The 21,786-nt window shown below is 44.6% G+C and overlaps 1 protein-coding gene across 4 annotated transcripts in view; it reads right to left on the reverse strand.

Moving 5' to 3' along the window:
• The window catches only part of LOC128695878 (nephrin), a 40,059-nt gene that overhangs the window by 11,668 nt on the left and 6,605 nt on the right, over positions 1 to 21,786 (reverse strand). For all 4 annotated transcript variants that reach the window (XM_070092926.1, XM_053786799.2, XM_053786798.2 and 1 more), the window contains exons 4-17: positions 17,323 to 17,502; positions 16,097 to 16,249; positions 14,377 to 14,553; positions 12,918 to 13,208; positions 11,891 to 12,010; positions 10,582 to 10,776; positions 9,610 to 9,721; positions 8,808 to 8,983; positions 8,307 to 8,493; positions 7,895 to 8,007; positions 7,085 to 7,187; positions 6,402 to 6,553; positions 3,885 to 3,999; positions 2,127 to 2,269 (exon numbers count right to left, since the gene is read on the reverse strand). In XM_070092926.1, coding sequence (XP_069949027.1) covers positions 2,127 to 2,269; positions 3,885 to 3,999; positions 6,402 to 6,553; positions 7,085 to 7,187; positions 7,895 to 8,007; positions 8,307 to 8,493; positions 8,808 to 8,983; positions 9,610 to 9,721; positions 10,582 to 10,776; positions 11,891 to 12,010; positions 12,918 to 13,208; positions 14,377 to 14,553; positions 16,097 to 16,249; positions 17,323 to 17,502 — 2,217 coding nt within the window. The remainder of the gene's footprint in view (positions 1 to 2,126; positions 2,270 to 3,884; positions 4,000 to 6,401; positions 6,554 to 7,084; positions 7,188 to 7,894; positions 8,008 to 8,306; positions 8,494 to 8,807; positions 8,984 to 9,609; positions 9,722 to 10,581; positions 10,777 to 11,890; positions 12,011 to 12,917; positions 13,209 to 14,376; positions 14,554 to 16,096; positions 16,250 to 17,322; positions 17,503 to 21,786) is intronic.

Below are 21,786 nucleotides of genomic sequence, written 5' to 3' on the forward strand. Positions count from 1 at the left end.
GTGCTGTTGCTAGATGCTCTTAATTCATGACACTGCATGTGTACATGCATGAGGATATCAATACGTGTATACAGTACATGGATGATAATATTAACTCATGTATACATGCATAAATACTGCATGTATACATGTATACATGCTGCATGTATACATGTATACCTGCTGCACGTATACAAGCGTGACAGTAATGTTTCTGTCTATAGACTGGGTAAGAATTAATTTTGTTTACATTATATGTTTTTTTTTTTGGCATATAAAACAATTTTTATTCATATAGACAAAAATTTTGATGATTTTTTTGCAGCCAAAATTAGTTAAAAGCAAGTGTTGAATTTTTTTGACTGGCAATCTTTTTTTTTTTTTTGGAAATCAAACTATACATATATGCATCTATCAGGACTAGCAGATCTATCAGGACTACCAGATCTATCAGGACTACCAGATCTATCAGGACTACCAGACCTATCAGGACTACCAGATCTATCAGGACTACCAGTTCTATCAGGACCACCAGATCTATCAGGACCACCAGATCTATCAGGACTACCAGATCTATCAGGACTACCAGATCTATCAGGACTACCAGATCTATCAGGACTACCAGATCTATCAGGACTACCAGATCTATCAGGACTACCAGATCTATCAGGACTACCAGATCTATCAGGACTACCAGATCTATCAGCACTACCAGATCTATCAGCACTACTAGCTCTATCAGCACTACCAAATCTATCAGGACTACCAGATCTATCAGGACTACCAGATCTATCAGGACTACCAGATCTATCAGGACTACCAGATCTATCAGGTCTACCAGATCTATTGGACTACCAGATCTATCAGGACTACCAGATCTATCAGGACCACCAGATCTATCAGGACCACCAGATCTATCAGGACTACCAGATCTATCAGGACTACCAGATCTATCAGGACTACCAGATCTATCAGCACTACCAGATCTATCAGGACTACCAGATCTATCAGGACCACCAGATCTATCAGGACCACCAGATCTATCAGGACTACCAGATCTATCAGGACTACCAGATCTATCAGGACTACCAGATCTATCAGCACTACCAGATCTATCAGCACTACCAAATCTATCAGGACTACCAAATCTATCAGGACTACCAGATCTATCAGGACTACCAGATCTATCAGGACTACCAGATCTATCAGGACTACCAGATCTATCAGGACTACCAGATCTATCAGGACCACCAGATCTATCAGGACTACCAGATCTATCAGGACTACCAGATCTATCAGGACTACCAGATCTATCAGCACTACCAGACCTATCAGCACTACCAGATCTATCAGCACTACCAAATCTATCAGGACTACCAGATCTATCAGCACTACCAGATCTATCAGCACTACCAGATCTATCAGCACTACCAGATCTATCAGCACTACCAGATCTATCAGGACTACCAGATCTATCAGCACTACCAGATCTATCAGCACTACCAGATCTATCAGGACTACCAGATCTATCAGGACTACCAGATCTATGAGCACTACCAGATCTATCAGCACTACCAAATCTATCAGGACTATCAGATCTATCAGCACTACCAGATCTATCAGCACTACCAGATCTATCAGCACTACCAATCTTTCAGGACTACCAGATCTATCAGCACTACCAGATCTATCAGGACTACCAGATCTATCAGCACTACCAGATCTATCAGCACTACCAGATCTATCAGCACTACCAGATCTATCAGGACTACCAGATCTATCAGGACTACCAGATCTATCAGCACTACCAGATCTATCAGGACTACCAGATCTATCAGCACTACCAGATCTATCAGGACTACCAGATCTATCAGGACTACCAGATCTATCAGCACTACCAAATCTATCAGGACTACCAGCTCTATCAGCACTACCAGATCTATCAGCACTACCAGATCTATCAGGACTACCAGATCTATGAGCACTACCAGATCTATCAGGACTACCAGATCTATCAGCACTACTAGATCTATCAGCACTACCAGATCTATCAGCACTACTACTATTGCCAGAACTATCGCTGCTAGTACTACTGTACAACTACAACCAAAACTGTCAGCACAACTACCAGCAGCAGCAGTACTCACGCCTGACAATAAGTTTGGTTGTGAGAGACTGTGGTGAGGCGAGGATGCTGGATGCCTGGCACTCATACACAGCACTGCTGTCACTGCCCACTGACCTCAGTGTCAGTAGTGCCACTCCAGTGCCTCTACTCACAGTCACATTCCTGCCAGAGAAAATGAGGTGGCAGTGAAGATGAGGTAATAAAGATGAAATGTATTATTATTATTATTATTATTATTATTATTATTATTATTATTATTATTATTATTATTATTATTATTATTATTATTATTACAGGGTTATTCTTTATTATTATTTTTATTAAATTCACGGGAAAAGGCTAAATCCGCGGGGGTTATTCAGCGCCTGGGAAATGTTTGATAATTGGGTTTGATCTGAAGGAGGGGGGAGGGTACCTCTAGCTCCTTGGATCAAGAGTCTGTCTTCAGCATTAGCGCACTCCCCTTGAAGGAGTGAAGAGACGAAGAAGAGACGTTGTTGCACGGGAGAAGAATGTTGCAGTGCAAGTGATTTAGACGCCACACACACGACGACAATTTATATACACGTCACACACGACAAGTGATTTAGACGTCACACACGACAACAAGTGGTTTAGACGTAACACATACGACAAGCCTCACCAAGACACTTGGGTGACATGTTTTTTTACACATGTTACCCCTGTTCAGCAAGCAGTAAATAGGCACTTGGGTGTTAGTCGACTGTTGTGGGTAGTATGTGGTGGTATGCCTTAGATAGGACTGGGCTTTGACATGGTGTTATAGGCCAAGGAAGCACTTGGAAATGGTGAGGTTTCTATGTACAGGCACTGCTGCTGGTGCTGCTTTTGATTAGTATTCGACTGCTGTGCTTGCTGCATCACTAAGTGCAGCAGTAACTTGGGAATGTGATGAGTTTCACAACGTGGGGACGGACTACCCATAACAACATTGCTGCCAACACCCAGTCAGCTCAAGACCACAACAGTTATTATAGATTCACTAAAGACTCGTAATTAGGAGACGAACCTTTTGACGACATTTTGGTTTGTCCTGGATCACTGTCATGTCACAACTGAGTCGAGAAAAATGGAAAAGGCCTAAAGACAATACGGTAGGGGGACGGGGGGGAAGAAGGTAGCTTTAGACCACATACTTTTCTTGTCCCGGTTGAGGCTTTACAAATGAAGGAGTTTGGTGAACTGTTCCAGCCACGGTATTGTGACTTTCAATCTTTATTGCTGTGGATTATCTCTTACCATGGCCAAGTTTGCCAGCTTCTCCAGTACCAGGACTAGGAAGTCACCTGGTACCAAGAATGTACAAGTCAAAAATTTAAAGAGAACACAAAAAGATGCAAGTAGCAAAAGAATGGGAAAACTCTTAACCAAAAGATTATTGGAAAGGTGGATAACAGAGAGCAGGTCATTAAGTCTAAAATGGAGATAAAGTGTACCCAGAGCGTATCGAAAATGAAGGAGGTGAAGAGTGTCTATCTGAATCATTAGTGATAATGTTTTCCTGGGTGAGTGATTACCACTACCTTCCAGACACTACTACTACTACTACTCCCGAGGCAGATGGATTATTCTCCACTTTCCCTTGATGCTAGTAAAGGACTCTTGATCCGAGGAATGAGAGGTGCATTTCCCTTTTTTTTGGTCAAATCTGATTACCCCCAAGGGAAAAACACCGGCTGGACGAGATTATTCTATGCTAATGCACACAGGATTTCGTTATAGTGTTTAGTGTTATTAATACAAGGGTGATACTTACCTGGTGGACCAGGTGAGGTATGGCACGGGGTTCCCACTGGCTGAACACTGTACGTTCACATTCTCACCTTCACCTACGATCACACGTTCAGGTGCACTTATGTTTTCGGGGCCATCTACAAACACGGATTAAATCATCATATATTGCATGAACTGTTAAGTACCTAAAGCTGCCAACTAACACTGAAGGTTGGAAATTATCGGTCCCAGATTTTCGCTTAGAGAACACCTATCATTTGTATTTGGGTAATCAAGAGAGCTATCAATATGACAGTTCTCTATAGAGCATTTATTCTGTATTCCAGCCTGTTTAAGTTTGATGTATAGAGTATTTTAGCCTATTGCGAGAGATAAGTCATTGGATATACACCAGAAGGCAAGTGTTGGGAAGGAAAGTGTTGGGAAGGCAAGTGTTGGGAAGGAAAGTGTTGGGAAGGCAGGTGTTGGGAAGGAAAGTGTTGGGAAGGCAAGTGTTGGGAAGGCAAGTGTTGGGAAGGCAAGTGTTGGGAAGGCAAGTGTTGGGAAGGCAAGTGTTGGGAAGGAAAGTGTTGGGAAGGCAAGTGTTGGGAAGGCAAGTGTTGGGAAGGAAAGTGTTGGGAAGGCAAGTGTTGGGAAGGCAAGTGTTGGGAAGGCAAGTGTTGTGAACGTAAGAGTTTAGAAGGCAAGAGTTGGGAAAGAAAGTGTTGGGAAGGCAAGTGTTGGGAAGGAAAGTGTTGGGAAGGCAAGTGTTGGGAAGGCAAGTGTTGGGAAGGCAAGCGTTGGGAAGGAAAGTGTTGGGAAGGTAAGTGTTGGGAAGGAAGGTAAGTGTTGGGAAGGCAAGCGTTGGGAAGGAAAGTGTTGGGAAGGTAAGTGTTGGGAAGGTAAGTGTTGGGAAGGCAAGCGTTGGGAAGGAAAGTGTTGGGAAGGAAAATGTTGGGAAGGAAAGTGTTGGGAATGCAAGTGTTGGGAAGGCAAGCGTTGGGAAGGAAAGTGTTGGGAAGGCAAGTATTGGGAAGACAAGTGTTGGGAAGGAAAGTGTTGGGAAGGTAAGTGTTGGGAAGGTAAGTGTTGGGAAGGCAAGCGTTGGGAAGGAAAGTGTTGGGAAGGTAAGTGTTGGGAAGGTAAGTGTTGGGAAGGTAAGTGTTGGGAAGGTAAGTGTTGGGAAGGAAAGTGTTGGGAAGGTAAGTGTTGGGAAGGAAAGTGTTGGGAAGGAAAGTGTTGGGAAGGAAAGTGTTGGGAAGGTAAGTGTTGGGAAGGAAAGTGTTGGGAAGGAAAGTGTTGGGAAGGAAAGTGTTGGGAAGGAAAGTGTTGGGAAGGTAAGTGTTGGGAAGGTAAGTGTTGGGAAGGTAAGTGTTGGGAAGGAAAGTGTTGGGAAGGAAAGTGTTGGGAAGGTAAGTGTTGGGAAGGAAAGTGTTGGGAAGGTAAGTGTTGGGAAGGAAAGTGTTGGGAAGGAAAGTGTTGGGAAGGAAAGTGTTGGGAAGGTAAGTGTTGGGAAGGAAAGTGTTGGGAAGGAAAGTGTTGGGAAGGAAAGTGTTGGGAAGGTAAGTGTTGGGAAGGTAAGTGTTGGGAAGGAAAGTGTTGGGAAGGAAAGTGTTGGGAAGGAAAGTGTTGGGAAGGTAAGTGTTGGGAAGGTAAGTGTTGGGAAGGTAAGTGTTGGGAAGGTAAGTGTTGGGAAGGTAAGTGTTGGGAAGGTAAGTGTTGGGAAGACAAGTATCTTACTGCCTCAACCGCTGCTTTACTGTAAAGTGGACATACGATTTATATTGAATCATCCTACCGACATCCTTATCAGCAGGAAGGTGGTACAGTCGTTGACTTTCTTTACCCGAAATCCTTATAAAGGATAAATTTGATTAAAATACTCAATATTAATGTTGATCCCTGTATCTTTTAGTATTCATTAATGATCAGTGACCTCTGCAGCAGCCATCTTGAGTTTCTCAAATTCTTTAAGAGTGACGGAGTAACACCCACTCTTGTCAATCTAGACACCTCAGGGGTTCATGATACCCGCTGGGTCATCAATCTAGACACCTCAGGGGTTCACGCCTCACTTGATCATCAATCTAGACACGTCAGGGGTTCATGACACTCGCTTGATCATCAATCTAGACACCTCAGGGGTTCAATATCAGCTAACAATAATCATTCCAGGTTCTCCCAACTTTCCACCAGACTGACTACGAAATCAAATTCCCAGATAGACTGTGATTTAGGCACTATATGATGGAAGTCAAACATTTCGATACTCAGCTGCACATTTTCCTAATCTCTCATCAGTTATTATCTTGAGTTAAACATTGCTCAGATCAGCTGCAGCACTGATATACTCACATACTCCAACCTGAGATAACAATATATTAAGATAAAATAAAATAAGCAATTGCTGTTTTGATTGTTTACAAGCCATGTCTTGCTTCACGGGAGGTCAACACCAGAACTTAAGTTCCTGTTTACCTTCTACCAGCTGCATTATACATTAATACCTGAGATCAACAGGCTAAAAAACATTCAGTTTTGACATTGCTGCTACACCTACACTGGACGTTGATGTAGAAGGAGGTGTTGATTTCTCCACTACTGGTGTAGGCGGTGACGGTGTAGTTGGCAGTCATATGTCTGGTGACCATTCCCAGACTTAGCTCACCACCGGAACTTGACAGCCTCTCGTTCCCTCGACTCCACCAGTACCTGTAGGCAATGACAGTATATAAGTGACCCCAGTCCTGTTGGAAGAAAACTTTTAAAGATGTCGTAGCTACTGAACCCATAGTGGAATATTTGACAATACTGTCACCACCCTATTGTGATCTCCGGGCTCAAGTCGACAGATTTCGTAACTTGGGTATGAAACTTGTGTTGTTTGATGGAACAGATCAGGGTAACAGAGGTACTTCCTACCAGCATTACGTAATTAGAGTAGGGTAGCAGTACATTTTGGGTGTACCTAATTTTATTTATAAAAAAATAAATAAGTACAGGCTAAACCAAGTACAGGCAAGAGACACTGACCTTCATTACTTTTAAATTATGCTGATGCTCCAAGATTCATTATGGAATCTACTGACTGTTCTTGGGTGACTCCGTCTCCCTAACACTCCATGGGCGAAGGAGCCTACAAGTTTTGCTTTTGGTTTAAATGAAGATGATAAATCTTCATCCATCAAATATTTCACTTCTGTGTTATGGTTAATAAAATAAAATATGTACTTTAGTGCTAACCTGACGGGGCCAGGATTGGCTGTGGCGAAGGCAGTGAGCACGACCCGAGTGCCTTCCAGAACGTCCAGATGTGAGACTGGCTTCTCTCTCCACACAGGTGGGTCTGCGGGCAGCAGAGATGGCAACATTACTTTCAAACATTTCAAATTTAAATCCCGAGAAAAACAATGTGTAAAACGTTCGAGGCTCCATCTTCCTTCTAAGGTCTGAGTCTGTGACCTTCCAGTACCTTGATCTTGATTTATCAAGGTTAAGGTATTGAGCACCTTCAGGGTTGAGGGACTGACACCTTATCTAACAACGTCTTCTGCACAGAATCGTGCAAATCTGAGGGACTGATTACCTCATCTCTAACAGTTGTGCATATATCTAAGTCATCATTTACAGTCATAAGAGGGTTCTACAGTGCACTGTGAAATTACATCGGGAGTGTTAATACAATTTATTCACAACAAAACATCATATTACATGACTTAAGAAATCGTAATGACACGATTGCAAATAAACCATACCCCCGGCCGGGATTGAACCCGCGGTCATAGAGTCTCAAAACTCCAGCCCGGCTAACGCGACGGGCTGGAGTTTTGAGACTGACCGCGGGTTCAATCCCGGCCGGGGGTATGGTTCATCATATTACATGTGATTAAAAAACGGGTAGATAGCGAGATAGGCTGGTAGATAACGAGAGAGAGAGAGAGAGAGAGAGAGAGAGAGAGAGAGAGAGAGAGAGAGAGAGAGAGAGAGAGAGAGAGAGAGAGAGAGAGAGAGAGAGAGAGAATATCATAACACATATGACTGCAGTTTACACACGTAAGACGTTAAGAGTGACGTGCTTGCTGACGGGGGTGCCCACACCGTTGTGAGCTTGACACACCAACACTCTACCGTTGTCCTCAGCCGTTGTGTTCACCTGCAGCTCTGACCTGTTGACACACACATAGGAATGCTTTAGTAATTAAGTCATGTAGCGCTAAAGGAAAAAATGGGGTGATTTGAAAACAGTAAAGGGATATTAGAGAGCCAGGTGCCAAATTTTCTATTCGCCTGGTGCCACACAACTGACGTAAACAGAAGTGATATATTATTGATGGTACACAGTGCAAGTACATTGATAAGACACATGTGTAACACTTAGGTGACTTTGGGATACCCGAGTGCCACATGAACAGGAGTTTCGATCTACTTACCTCGTGCCTTTGTAGTGAGGTGCCAGCCTACTCACCTACTGCTGGTGCCACCAAACGCGGCAGGTGTGGAGTAGGTGACGTCCCCCTGCAAGGTGACGTCTCCTGACGTCCAGGTGATGGTGGCTGGGGGGTGGCTGGAGGAGGCCAGGCAGGTGAGCCTCACCACCTGCCCCACCTGGGAGGTACTGGGCACTGCCCTCACAGACACTTCCAGCGGCGCGACTGTAGTAGAGAACACGTCAGTGAGACAGTACCTTGGTGCTCTCAAAGAGTTCTTAATCCAGGAATTGGAGTTATCCTCCAGTTCCTCGGATTAAACCTGATCTACCCCACTCCCCTCTCATTTCCCCAGGCTTTGTGCAACCCTTGTGGGTTTAGTAATTACCCCATGAATGTAATAAAAATGAGATGTGGGGATGATCCACACGGACGGAGTATCGAGCCTCCATGGATACGGTCACCCACACGGACGGAGTATCGAGCCTCCATGAACAGGATGACCCAGTTTTGTATCTATTACTACACCGAGAACTTACACTTGACAGTGAGCGTCCTGGAGGTGACCTTGGGTGACCCGCTGGCAGCACTGGTGACCTCACACTTAACCTCTGACCCGTTATCAGCTGGTGTGACCTTCACTTGACCCCTGACGCGGGTCACCGCCCCCTCCTGCACCACCTTCGTTGGTATTAACACACCATCTTTATACATCCTGTCAGAGGCACACAATGATTATTATTATTATTATTATTATTATTATTATCACTACTACTATTGTTAGCATTAATATTATTATTTTTACTTGTTAGCATTAACATTATTATTAATATTATAAATACTATTATTATTATAATTATAAATATTATTATTACTATTCTTAATTATTGTTGTTGTTGATTCATTATATGTAGGGGAAGCGCTAAATATGTAGGGGTCATACATCCCTTGGGGAATGAGAGGGAGAGAATTAGCCAGGTTTGATCCAAAGAAGCGGACGATAACTGCAGTTTCAGATAACCCTCCACCCCCACCTTCCTCGAAAAACCTACAACCACAAGGAGCTGCGACTCGACCCCCGGTTCACAACCCTGAGAGTACACACCACTGCCTATAGCAGCCAATAGCAACAAAAACAACTACAAACAACAATAACAATACTTCTACCACCAACAACAACAATTCTATCACCACCACTACCAACAACAACACTACTACCACCACCAACAATTCTATCACCACCACTACCAACAACAACACTGCTACCACCACCAACAATTCTATCACCACCACTACCAACAACAACAACAAGAAAAGACTAACAACAACAACAGTACCTACCTGAGGGTGGGTTGCGGGTGACCTCCAGCCGCAGAACAGGTGAGGTTAAGCCAGGTACCTTGGGTGACCTCCTGTGTGAGGTCACCCTCCAGTACAGGTGGCCCTGCTGGCTCTGGCACCGGCGGAAGAACAGAAGAGGATGAAAAGGAATGAAGAGGCAGAGTGGAGAGGAAAAGATAAAGTAGGAAGAGAGGATGGATAGAGAAAAGGAGAATAGAAGAGAAAAGAAGATAGGAGGAAGAAATATGGGAAGAAGAGCGAATGAAGAGGTAAGGGAATGAGAGGTAGAAGAGAGATAGGACAAGGAAGACGAGACGTAGGGCGAGGAGGAGACGAAGGAGGAAGAGGGATAATAGAAAGAAGGAAAGGAGGTTGGAGAAAAATAATAATCATAAATTATATTTAACATTTCCTTTAGTTCATTTGTAAACAAAATTAAACAAAGTTAATAATTCTTCGTATAATCTTAAAATTTCTGGTCGTCCACAGGATTTATCTTGACTTAAATATATCAGATGTTCGTGTTTTGCATTAACCAAAAAAGTTCTTAGCAAAAATACAACAGAGGTTCTTATCAAAAAAATAAGAGGCTTTTATCAAAAAAAAAAAATAAATAAAAGAGGTTCTTAGCAAAAATTATTCAGAGGTTCTTAGCAAAAAAATCAGAGGTTTTTGGCCAAAATAAAATATAGGTTCTTAGCAAAATAGAATAGGGGTTCTTAGCCAAAATAGAACAGAGGTTCTTAGGAAAATAGAATAGAGGTTCTTAGCTAAAACAGAGTAAAGGTTCTTAGCTAAAATATCTGGTTTCTGAGAGACTCATTTAAATGAATTACAAAATTGAAATTAGTTTTTTGGCTTCCTTGAAGGTCGCCATTCTTGTATGAATATTTTGTAGAATTCAGCGGCGGTTCTTAGAACCTCGTCTAAAGTTGGTATACCATAGTGGGTGTACCTTCCTCTACAACTCACCAGTCACACTTAGAAGAAACGTCTTGTACATGGGTCGTGCCAGTACTGGGTGTTGTGCCTTACACACCACCTGCAGCTGGTGGGTGTCCTCCCGCAGGTGGCTCTCCTGCACCTTCTGTACCAGCCTCGACCTGCTCACCCACCCTCCAGACCTCACCTGGCTTACCACCGCTGCTGGCGACGACACAGCTTCACCTACAGCAGAGTGTGTGGCTGATGCTCTTGTTTAAGGGATTAACATCCACTGCCCGCCTCTCAATCCTCTTAGTAATCCTCCTCCTCCTATTGTCAACTGTTATTATTATACTTATTAACTTAGCTAACTCCTTTTATTCTGTAAATATATTTAAGAGTTTATTTAATTTTGTATATTATTATTACTTATGTGTGTTCATTATTATTATTATTATTATTATCATCATCGTTTTCTCTACTTATATATCCACTTCTCCGTTTTTAAATATCAAAATATTATATCTGAACTATTCCATAAAATGTTTAACTTCATCCTTATAAATCACTGTTTATCTATGAGAGACATAATCTTACATGATATATTATTTACACACACACACACACACACACACACACCGTGTACGTCAGGCCCATACTGGAGTATGCAGCACCAGTTTGGAACCCACACCTGGTCAAGCACGTCAAGAAATTAGAGAAAGTGCAAAGGTTTGCAACAAGGCTAGTTCCGGAGCTAAGGGGAATGTCCTACGAAGAAAGGTTAAGGGAAATCGGCCTGACGACACTGGAGGACAGGGGGGGTTTAGGAGAGACATGATAACGACATACAAAATACTGCGTGGAATAGATAAGGTGGACAGAGACAGGATGTTCCAGAGAGGGGACACAGAAACAAGGGGTCACAATTGGAAGCTGAAGACTCAGACGAGTCAAAAGGATGTTGGGAAGTATTTCTTCAGTCATAGAGTCGTCAGGAAGTGGAATAGTCTAGCAAGTGATGTAGTGGAGGCAGGAACCATACATAGCTTTAAGACAAGGTATGATAAAGCTCAGGGAGCAGAGAGAGAGAGAGAGAGGACAAAGTAGCGATAAGTGAAGAGGCGGGGCCAGAAGCTGAGTATTGACCCCTACAACCACAATTAGGTGAGTACACACACACACATACACGTTCAGTAATGTCATCAATCTGTCCACATCTCGAGAACTTTGGTTGGAGACCTATGGTCGTGTAGCAGTAATTAGGTACCCGGCTAACTACAATAAGCAGCTACCAGTAGGTAAGTACATCAGGTAATTACCAATAGATAAGTAGTAAGAGGTAATGTGAGCCACATACCTTGGATGAGCCAGGTGAGGGAGGCTGGAGGGTTGGCTTCTGATGTAACACAGGTGAGAGAGACAGAGGTACCAGCTTCCACCCGGGATGGTCCCAATACACTCACCTCCAGTGGTGGGTCTGAGGTGTCATATACACAATAATAGTCACAGGAGGTAGTCTCTAGTTGCTCCATACAAACCAGTTTGTTTACTAAAATGGGCAAATTAAAACTGTAACTGTTCAAAATTAATGAGAACCTTTAAGCCACGCCTACCATTACGAAAAGTTTGAGGTCGATCGGAAGAGGCATCCTATAGATTTTTCTCGGAATCCAACGAGTTCACGTATATTAACGATGTATGGAAAATACTTATAACCATAATTTTTAGAGGGATGGACTGGTAAGCCAGTGGAAGGTCTTGGTTAGATGACCAAAAGTTCCGGCTGTGGGTCATCATATGACTAAGACCCCCCGTCAGGAAACACTTGTCTTGTTTCATGACGAACCTTACCTAACCTAACCTAGAAAAGTGGCAAATTTGCATCTGCAAAACCTGAACTAATTACGTATCCTGTCTATAATTACCATAATTAAAGACTGAAGGTGTCCAGAAGAGACCTACTCATGTTATTACACAAACAAAAAGTTTACCATTTTAAAAATAAAATTAGTAAATTATTGCCTACACGTGCCAGCAACAATCCCAGCCTTCTAAGTAGGATACACCAGTGTTAAAAGTTTGAAACCTAGCGGAAGAGATTCTCTCAAGTTATCGCATGTAAACCAAATCCGAGAATGGTCTGTATAACAGTGAGCAGAAGTCATCTTCACATGCCACTAGTTGCCTGAATCATTTCCTAATTACAGTAGACCAGCGTTAAAACTTTTAAAATTTGAAGCCGATACGATGAGACGTTCTCAAGTTCTCAAAAAAATCAGGCAACAGCTTAAAGGTTCCCGTTCGGGTATATCTAATAATGAAACAACGGTAACAATAAAAAGAACAACAACAATAATAATAATAATAATAATAATTGATCTTACAGTGGACGGTGAGGGTGATGTTAGCCATCAATGGCTGCTCCATCAACTGGTTCATGGCTCGGCACTCATATTGGGCATTATCCTCTGTTGATGTCACCAACAGGTTGTATGTGTTGACACTACCGCCGGCGTCGCTGGAGAAGGTGTCGTCGAGGAGGCGACCACTGCGGTACCACAGGAGGGAGGGGCGCGGGTTGCCCCCCGACACACGGCAGGTGAGGGTACGGTGCTCCCCAGACACTAGTACCTCGCCTGGTAAATACCCACTGATGACGGGCGTGCTGGGGGCATCTGCGGTACACCAGAGCTGGTATGATTTATGAGTGTAGATCAATGAATAATATTTATTTGCATGTTATTCAAGATTATCTCTCTCTCTCTCTCTCTCTCTCTCTCTCTCTCTCTCTCTCTCTCTCTCTCTCTCTCTCTCTCTCTCTCTCTCTCTCTCTCTTACAAGCAGGTCTTCGCCCCCTTTCATCTCTGTAAACAACCAATATTTTGAAATCATCTGTCTTTATCAATAAAATAAATGTATCAGCAACTAGTATCTAAAGGTCTGGTCAAGGACTGGGCAGCGGGGGCGCTGACCCCGGGACACCCTCCAGGCAGACTCCAGGTAAAGCAGGGATGAACAAAATACGGTCCACGAGACATATCCGGCTCGCCATTGTGTCCAGAAATTTAAGAGAATTTATTATCTCCAATTTAAGAAAGAATTCCTCTTCATTATGTCCTCATTAGAAAGAGATATGTGACACTCAAAACAGGGAGACCTGGCAATGCTGGTCGCACTTAAACTTGAGCTCTTATTAAATATTTACATGACTCACGAAATCGTAATGACACGATTGCAAACAAACCATACCACGGGCGGGGATAGAACCCACGATCAGAGAGTCACAAAACTCCAGACCGTCGTGTTAGCCACTGGACAAGCTAGCCACAATAAGATTCGTCCAACTAGGTATATTTCTACACCATAGGAAGGTTAGCATAGGCACCACTGTGACCACAAATGCAAGTTTTTACAGACGAATCTCCAGCTAGCGTGGCCGTGACGAACTCTAGCTCAAGTCCCCTCAAAGCCGTTAACATGACTCACGAAATCGTAATGACACGATTGCAAACAAACCATACCACGGGTGGGGATAGAAACCGCGATCAGAGTCTCAAAACTCCAGACCGTCGCGTTAGCCACTGGACCAGCTAGCCACGGTCTGGAGTTTTGAGACTCTGATCTCGGGTTCCATCCCCGCCCGTGGTATGGTTTAAATATTTACAATTTTACGTCGATATGTGTAGCCCGCTAAGGTTGTCTAAACTTGCTATGTGGACCGACAGTCAAAATAATAGCCCTTTCCTGAACTAGCTTTTAATATGATGGTTTAACTAGCAAATAGAATTGAGCAGCCGCATAACACAATCATATCTAATTTTGTTAATAAAGTGAAGTACTCACGGAGGACGGCCAGGGTGCGTGAGGCACTGAGAGCTGCTGGTGCCACCATTGCTGGGTGCTCACCCCGGCAGGTCACTCTCTGACCGTCGTCTTCAGCTTCGGCTGTCAGCACCAACTGGCTTCTCATGCTCCACCTGTGAGGCACCGACGACTGCACCACCTGCGACTCCACCTGCGCTGTGTAGCGTCAAAGAAACTTCTCTGGCTTACTAACGTTAACGAAAATTACGTGTTAAGGATGCACGGGATGATTGCTACGGAAAAAAATGAGTTGGTGTGAGTGAAGAAATTTTTGTACGTAGTCTCGTGGTACAGGCTCAATATATTACATCTAATGAACGAAAATGATCCCATTATTTTTTTGATCCTCAGTACGAAACAGAAAAATAGATTGAGATGACAGGGAAGGTACTTAACTGGATAAGAAAAATACCTAAGGAATAGAAGGTAGAAAGTAGGAGTAAGAAAAAGACTCCTCAGAGAGCAACAATTAACAAATGGAGTTCCACAGTAATGACTGACGAGTGCAAGAAACAGTAGGAAGTCCTGGACAAACGTCCTCCGTCATTCAACAAATGAATGAAGTTCAATCTCAGTGATGAGAAGCGTGTTGGTAAGAATTTAGCCGTGGCATCTCCAGCAGTATCAAGGCTCATTCAGGGAGACTTTGGAGGCGTAGAACACCTGAAGGAATCAAGGAAGTACGTAAAAGAACGTCTTGGGTCGATATCAGGTAGCATGTCCGAGGGGGAAATATGAAATGGAGGCGAGCTGGGTTAATTACTACTATTGTTAAAGACAGACTCGTTTTTATTATATAAAAAAAAAAACACTAAATTCGCATATGATGAGGCTACCTCGTCATCCTTCAAAATGGGGAAGTGGTCTTGATCCAAGGAACTGGAGTTGCCTTTTCACTTCATCGAATCAAAATTGATTACTTCCCAAGTTTAGCAATTCCTTATGATTACGATAATTATAAATAATTTACCGCAGAGAAAATAGTGATACACACACACACACACACACACACACACACACACACAAATCGGACTGACGACACTGGAGGACAGAAGGGTCAGGGGAGACATGATAACGACATACAAGATACTTCGAGAAATAGACAAGGTGGACAAAGACAGGATGTTCCAGAGAGGGGACACAAAAACAAGGGGTCACAACTGGAAGCAAGTGAAGTAGTGGAGGCAGGAACCATACATAGTTTTAAGAAGAGGTATGACATAGCTCAGGAAGCAGAGAGGGAGAGGACCTAGTAGCGATCAGTGAAGAGGCGGGGCCAGGAGCTGAGTCTCGACCCCTGCAACCACAATTAGGTGAGTACAGTTCATGTAAGTAATAACTCCTACCAGCTGTCAGTAATTAATAATGATAATTACAATGCTCATATAAAAAAGTTTGTCATAATATACACAAATAACATCATTAGTAGCCTCGTCGTCCACTTGACAAACGTTGCCAGAGTCGGAACTTCTATTAATTAAACAAGTAGTTACAGATAAAATAAACTCTTTATACAGGTTTTTTAAAAAGAAGTTTCTTAAATATGTCAAGACTCGGGTATGGATATAATTAAGACAACTTTCACTGAAAAAAAATTGGGGCGTGATCTTATGACACAAGAATCGTCTCAGAACACAAAAAAACGTTCATGGAGCACAAAAAGAGGTAATTCAGAGAACTTGACTCTGTTCTGACCTACCTGAATCTACGAGGCGAGGACCCAAGTACCAGTGTACAGTGGGTGGAGGTGTGGCTCCAGTGACCACACAGTGGAGGGTAATATTCTCACCCTCCGTCACCTCCAGTACTGAGCCGTCACTCTCGCCCTCCATCATGATGCTCACTGGTGGTACTAACACAACACACGTTGAAAAATACGAAACAGTCATCTCATTTGATTATACTAAATCTCTGCTCTACTACGTACTTAACAGAAGTAATATAACATTTTTATTTCTTAATACAACATACTCTTGGGATCCAAATCTATATAAGCCATCATATCGTTGTTATATATTATCAGAAAAAGATTCACTCCTGTTGGCAACAGATAAAATAATTCACTAGGATTTTTTTTTCAATATAAAAGGAGTATTTTAAGTACAATATTGTATATAATTTTTTGGTTCTGATGAGGGTACTGAGGCTTGCTGAAATGTATATTAATATTCTGCTTAAGTTTGATTCTGGGACATAACAATATTTATCAATGTTTATATAAACACAACATTCGTATCTCATTTTATCACAAACAGTAAGGTACAGTAAGGTACGGTAAGGTACGGTTAGGTACGGTAAGGGACGGTAAGGTACAGTAAGGTACAGTAAGGTACGGTAAGGTACAGTAAGGTACAGTAAGGTACGGTAAGGTACGGTTAGGTACGGTAAGGGACGGTAAGGTACAGTAAGGTACAGTAAGGTACGGATAGGTACGGTAAGGGACGGTAAGGTACAGTAAGGTACAGTAAGGTACGGTAAGGTACAGTAAGGTACAGTAAGGTACAGTAAGGTACGGTAAGGTACAGTAAGGTACGGTAAGGGACGGTAAGGTACAGTAAGGTACGGTAAGGGACGGTAAGGTACAGTAAGGTACAGTAAGGTACGGTAAGATACAGTAAGGTACAGTAAGGTACGGTAAGGTACAGTAAGGTACCGTAAGGGACGGTAAGGTACAGTAAGGTACGGATAGGTGCGGTAAGGGACGGTAAGGTACAGTAAGGTACGGTAAGGTACAGTAAGGTACGGTAAGGTACAGTAAGGTACAGTAAGGTACGGTAAGGTACAGTAAGGGACGGTAAGGGACGGTAAGGGTAACACTTAACGACCGTGAGGTGTTAAAGGATAGAGGTGTGGTTAGCTACGGAGGTGTGAGGGGTGATTTACTTGACTGTGAGGTTAGTTACAGAGGTGTGAGGGGTGACTTACGGAGAACTGTGAGGTTGGCAGCTGCCCAGATGGGAGGGTTGGTGGCAGTGGGTCCCACTTGACACTGGTACTCCCCTTCGTCTCTGCTTGTCACACTAGTGATGAGTAGGTGGTGCTCACCCGCTTTGGGGTCACCTAAGTAGGTGAAACGAGGGTAGCCAGGAACCTCCCGCTCGAAACCTGCAGATACACACGAGTGCTTAGTAGTGACCAAAAGGTGAAGAGGTTACAGCAAGGGTAGCTGTAGGTCACTTGTTACCTAGTGTGTGTGTGTGTGTGTGTGTGTACTCACCTAGTTGAGGTTGCGGGGGTCGAGTCCGAGCTCCTGGCCCCGCCTCTTCACTGATCGCTACTAGGTCACTCTCCCCGAGCCGTGAGCTTTATCATACCTCTGCTTAAAGCTATGTATGGATCCTGCCTCCACTACATCGCTTCCCAAACTATTCCACTTACTGACTACTCTGTGGCTGAAGAAATACTTCCTAACATCCCTGTGATTCATCTGTGTCTTTAGCTTCCAACTGTGTCCCCTTGTTGCTGTGTCCAAACTCTGGAACATCCTGTCTTTGTCCACCTTGTCAATTCCCCTCAGTATTTTGTATGTCGTTATCATGTCCCCCCTATCTCTCCTGTCCTCCAGTGTCGTCAGGTTGATTTCCCTTAACCTCTCCTCGTAGGACAAACCTCTTAGCTCTGGGACTAGTCTTGTTGCAAACCTTTGCACTTTCTCTAGTTTCTTTACGTGCTTGGCTAGGTGTGGGTTCCAAACTGGTGCCGCATACTCCAATATGGGCCTAACGTATACGGTGTACAGGGTCCTGAACGATTCCTTATTAAGATGTCGGAATGCTGTTCTGAGGTTTGCTAGGCGCCCATATGCTGCAGCAGTTATTTGGTTGATGTGCGCTTCAGGAGATGTGCCTGGTGTTATACTCACCCCAAGATCTTTTTCCTTGAGTGAGGTTTGTAGTCTCTGACCCCCTAGACTGTACTCCGTCTGCGGCCTTCTTTGCCCTTCCCCAATCTTCATGACTTTGCACTTGGTGGGATTGAACTCCAGGAGCCAATTGCTGAACCAGGTCTGCAGCCTGTCCAGATCCCTTTGTAGTTCTGCCTGGTCTTCGATCGAGTGTATTCTTCTCATCAACTTCACGTCATCTGCAAACAGGGACACCTCAGAGTCTATTCCTTCCGTCATGTCGTTCACAAATACCAGAAACAGCACTGGTCCTAGGACTGACCCCTGCGGGACCCCGCTGGTCACAGGTGCCCACTCTGACACCTCGCCACGTACCATGACTCGCTGCTGTCTTCCTGACAAGTATTCCCTGATCCATTGTAGTGCCTTCCCTGTTATCCCTGCTTGGTCCTCCAGTTTTTGCACCAGTCTCTTGTGGGGAACTGTGTCAAACGCCTTCTTGCAGTCCAAGAAAATGCAATCCACCCACCCCTCTCTCTCTTGTCTTACTGCTGTCACCATGTCATAGAACTCCAGTAGGTTTGTGACACAGGATTTCCCGTCCCTGAAACCATGCTGGCTGCTGTTGATGAGATCATTCCTTTCTAGGTGTTCCACCACTCTTCTCCTGATAATCTTCTCCATGATTTTGCATACTATACATGTCAGTGACACTGGTCTGTAGTTTAACGCTTCATGTCTGTCTCCTTTTTTAAAGATTGTGTGTGTGTGTGTGTGTGTGTGTGTGTGTGTGTGTGTGTGTGTGTGTGTGTGTGTGTTTGTGTGTATGTGTGTGTGTGTGTGTTTGTGTGTGTGTATGTATGTGTGTGTTTGTGTGTGTTTGTGTGTGTGTTTGTGTGTGTGTTTGTCTGTGTGTGTGTGTGTGTGTTTGTGTGTGTGTTTGTGTGTGTGTATGTATGTGTGTGTTTGTGTGTGTTTGTGTGTGTGTTTGTGTGTGTGTTTGTGTGTGTGTGTTTGTGTGTGTTTGTGTGTGTGTTTGTGTGTATGTATGTGTGTGTGTGTTTGTGTGTGTGTTTGCGTGTGTGTTTGTGTGTGTTTGTGTGTGTGTTTGTGTGTGTATGAATGTGTGTGTGTTTGTGTGTGCGTGTGCGTTTGTGTGTGTGTGTTTGTGTGTTTGTGTGTGTGTGCGTTTGTGTGTGTGTTTGTGTGTGTGTTTGTGTGTGTGTATGTATGTGTGTGTTTGTGTGTGTGTTTGTGTGTGTGTTTGTGTGTGTGTTTGTGTGTGTGTTTGTGTGTGTGTGTTTGTGTGTGTATGTATGTGTGTGTTTGTGTGTGTGTTTGTGTGTGTGTGTGTTTGTGTGTGTGTTTGTGTGTGTGTGTTTGTGTGTGTGTTTGTGTGTGTGTGTGTTTGGTGGGGGGTTTGTGTGTGTGTATTTGTGTGTGTGTTTGTGTGTGTGTATGTATGTGTGTGTGTGTTTGTGTGTGTGTGTGTTTGTGTGTGTGTTTGTGTGTGTGTTTGTGTGTGTGTTTGTGTGTGTGTATGTATGTGTGTGTGTGTGTTTGTGTGTGTGTTTGTGTGTGTGTTTGTGTGTGTGTGTGTTTGTGTGTGTGTTTGTGTGTGTGTGTGTGTTTTTGTGTGTGTGTTTGTGTGTGTGTGTGTGTGTGTGTGTGTGTGTGTGTGTGTGTGTGTGTGTGTGTGTGTGTGTACTCACCTATTTGTACTCACCTATTTGTGGTTGCAGGGGTCGAGTCCTAGCTCCTGGCCCCGCCTCTTCACCGGTTGCTACTAGGCCCTCTCTCTCCCCGCTCCATGAGCTTTATCAAACCTCGTCTTAAAACTGTGTATGGTTCCTGCCTCCACTACGTCATTTTCTAGGCTATTCCACTGCCTTACAACTCTATGACTGAAGAAATACTTCCTGTGTGTGTGTTTGTGTGTGTGTGTGTGTGTGTGTGTGTGTGTGTGTGTGTGTGTGTGTGTGTGTGTGTGTGTGTGTGTGTGTGTGCATGCCCTGGGGAGAGAGATATCACTCGGGACAGGAAATAAGACTGGGTGAGCCATTGAACTGAAGCTGGGGCCTGGATGTGACTGTACCACTAGTGGCAGCCGGGGCACAAGGACCAGATTTCCTCAAGAGTACGAAGCAAATTGGAATGGCTACAATAATTCGTTTTGGTTAAATACAGAGTCACGGGTACTTGGCGTCCATTTGTCTCACCCAACACTGCCGTCACGAGTACTTGGCGTCCACTTGTCTCACCCAACACTGGCGTCACGAGTACTTGGCGTCCACTTGTCTCACCCAACACTGGCGTCACGAGTCCGTGGCGTCCACTTGTCTCACCCAACACTGGCGTCACGAGTCCGTGGCGTCCACTTGTCTCACCCAACACTGGCGTGACGAGTACTTGGCGTCCACTTTTCTCACCCAACACTGGCGTCACGAGTCCGTGGCGTCCACTTGTCTCACCCAACACTGGCGTCACGAGTCCGTGGCGTCCACTTGTCTCACCCAACACTGGCGTCACGAGTACTTGGCGTCCACTTGTCTCACCCAACACTGGCGTCACGAGTCCGTGGCGTCCACTTGTCTCACCCAACACTGGCGTCACGAGTCCATGTCGTCCACTTGTCTCACCCAACACTGGCGTCACGAGTACTTGGCGTCCACTTGTCTCACCCAACACTGGCGTCACGAGTACTTGGCGTCCACTTGTCTCACCCAACACTGGCGTCACGAGTACTTGGCGTCCACTTATCTCACCCAACACTGGCGTCACGAGTACTTGGCGTCCACTTATCTCACCCAACACTGGCGTCACGAGTCCATGGCGTCCACTTGTCTCACCCAACACTGGCGTCACGAGTCCATGGCGTCCACTTGTCTCACCCAACACTGGCGTCACGAGTCCATGGCGTCCACTTGTCTCACCCAACACTGGCGTCACGAGTCCATGGCGTCCACTTGTCTCACCCAACACTGGCGTCACGAGTCCATGGCGTCCACTTGTCACACCCAACACTGGCGTCACGAGTCCATGGCGTCCACTTGTCTCACCCAACACTGGCGTCACGAGTCCATGGCGTCCACTTGTCTCACCCTACACTGGCGTTACGAGTCCATGGCGTCCACTTGTCTCACCCAACACTGGCGTCACGAGTCCATGGCGTCCACTTGTCTCACCCAACACTGGCGTCACGAGTCCATGGCGTCCACTTGCCTCACCAACACTGGCGTCACGAGTCCATGGCGTCCACTTGTCTCACCCAACACTGGCGTCACGAGTCGATGGCGTCCACTTGTCTCACCCAACACTGGCGTCACGAGTCCATGGCGTCCACTTGTCTCACCCTACACTGGCGTTACGAGTCCATGGCGTCCACTTGTCTCACCCAACACTGGCGTCACGAGTCCATGGCGTCCACTTGTCTCACCCAACCCTGGCGTCGCGAGTCCATGGCGTCCACTTGTCTCACCCAACACTGGCGTCACGAGTCCATGGCGTCCACTTGTCTCACCCAACACTGGCGTCGCGAGTCCATG

This window comes from Cherax quadricarinatus, chromosome 41, assembly GCF_038502225.1.
Source record: "Cherax quadricarinatus isolate ZL_2023a chromosome 41, ASM3850222v1, whole genome shotgun sequence".
NCBI classification, from domain to species: Eukaryota; Metazoa; Arthropoda; class Malacostraca; order Decapoda; family Parastacidae; genus Cherax; species Cherax quadricarinatus.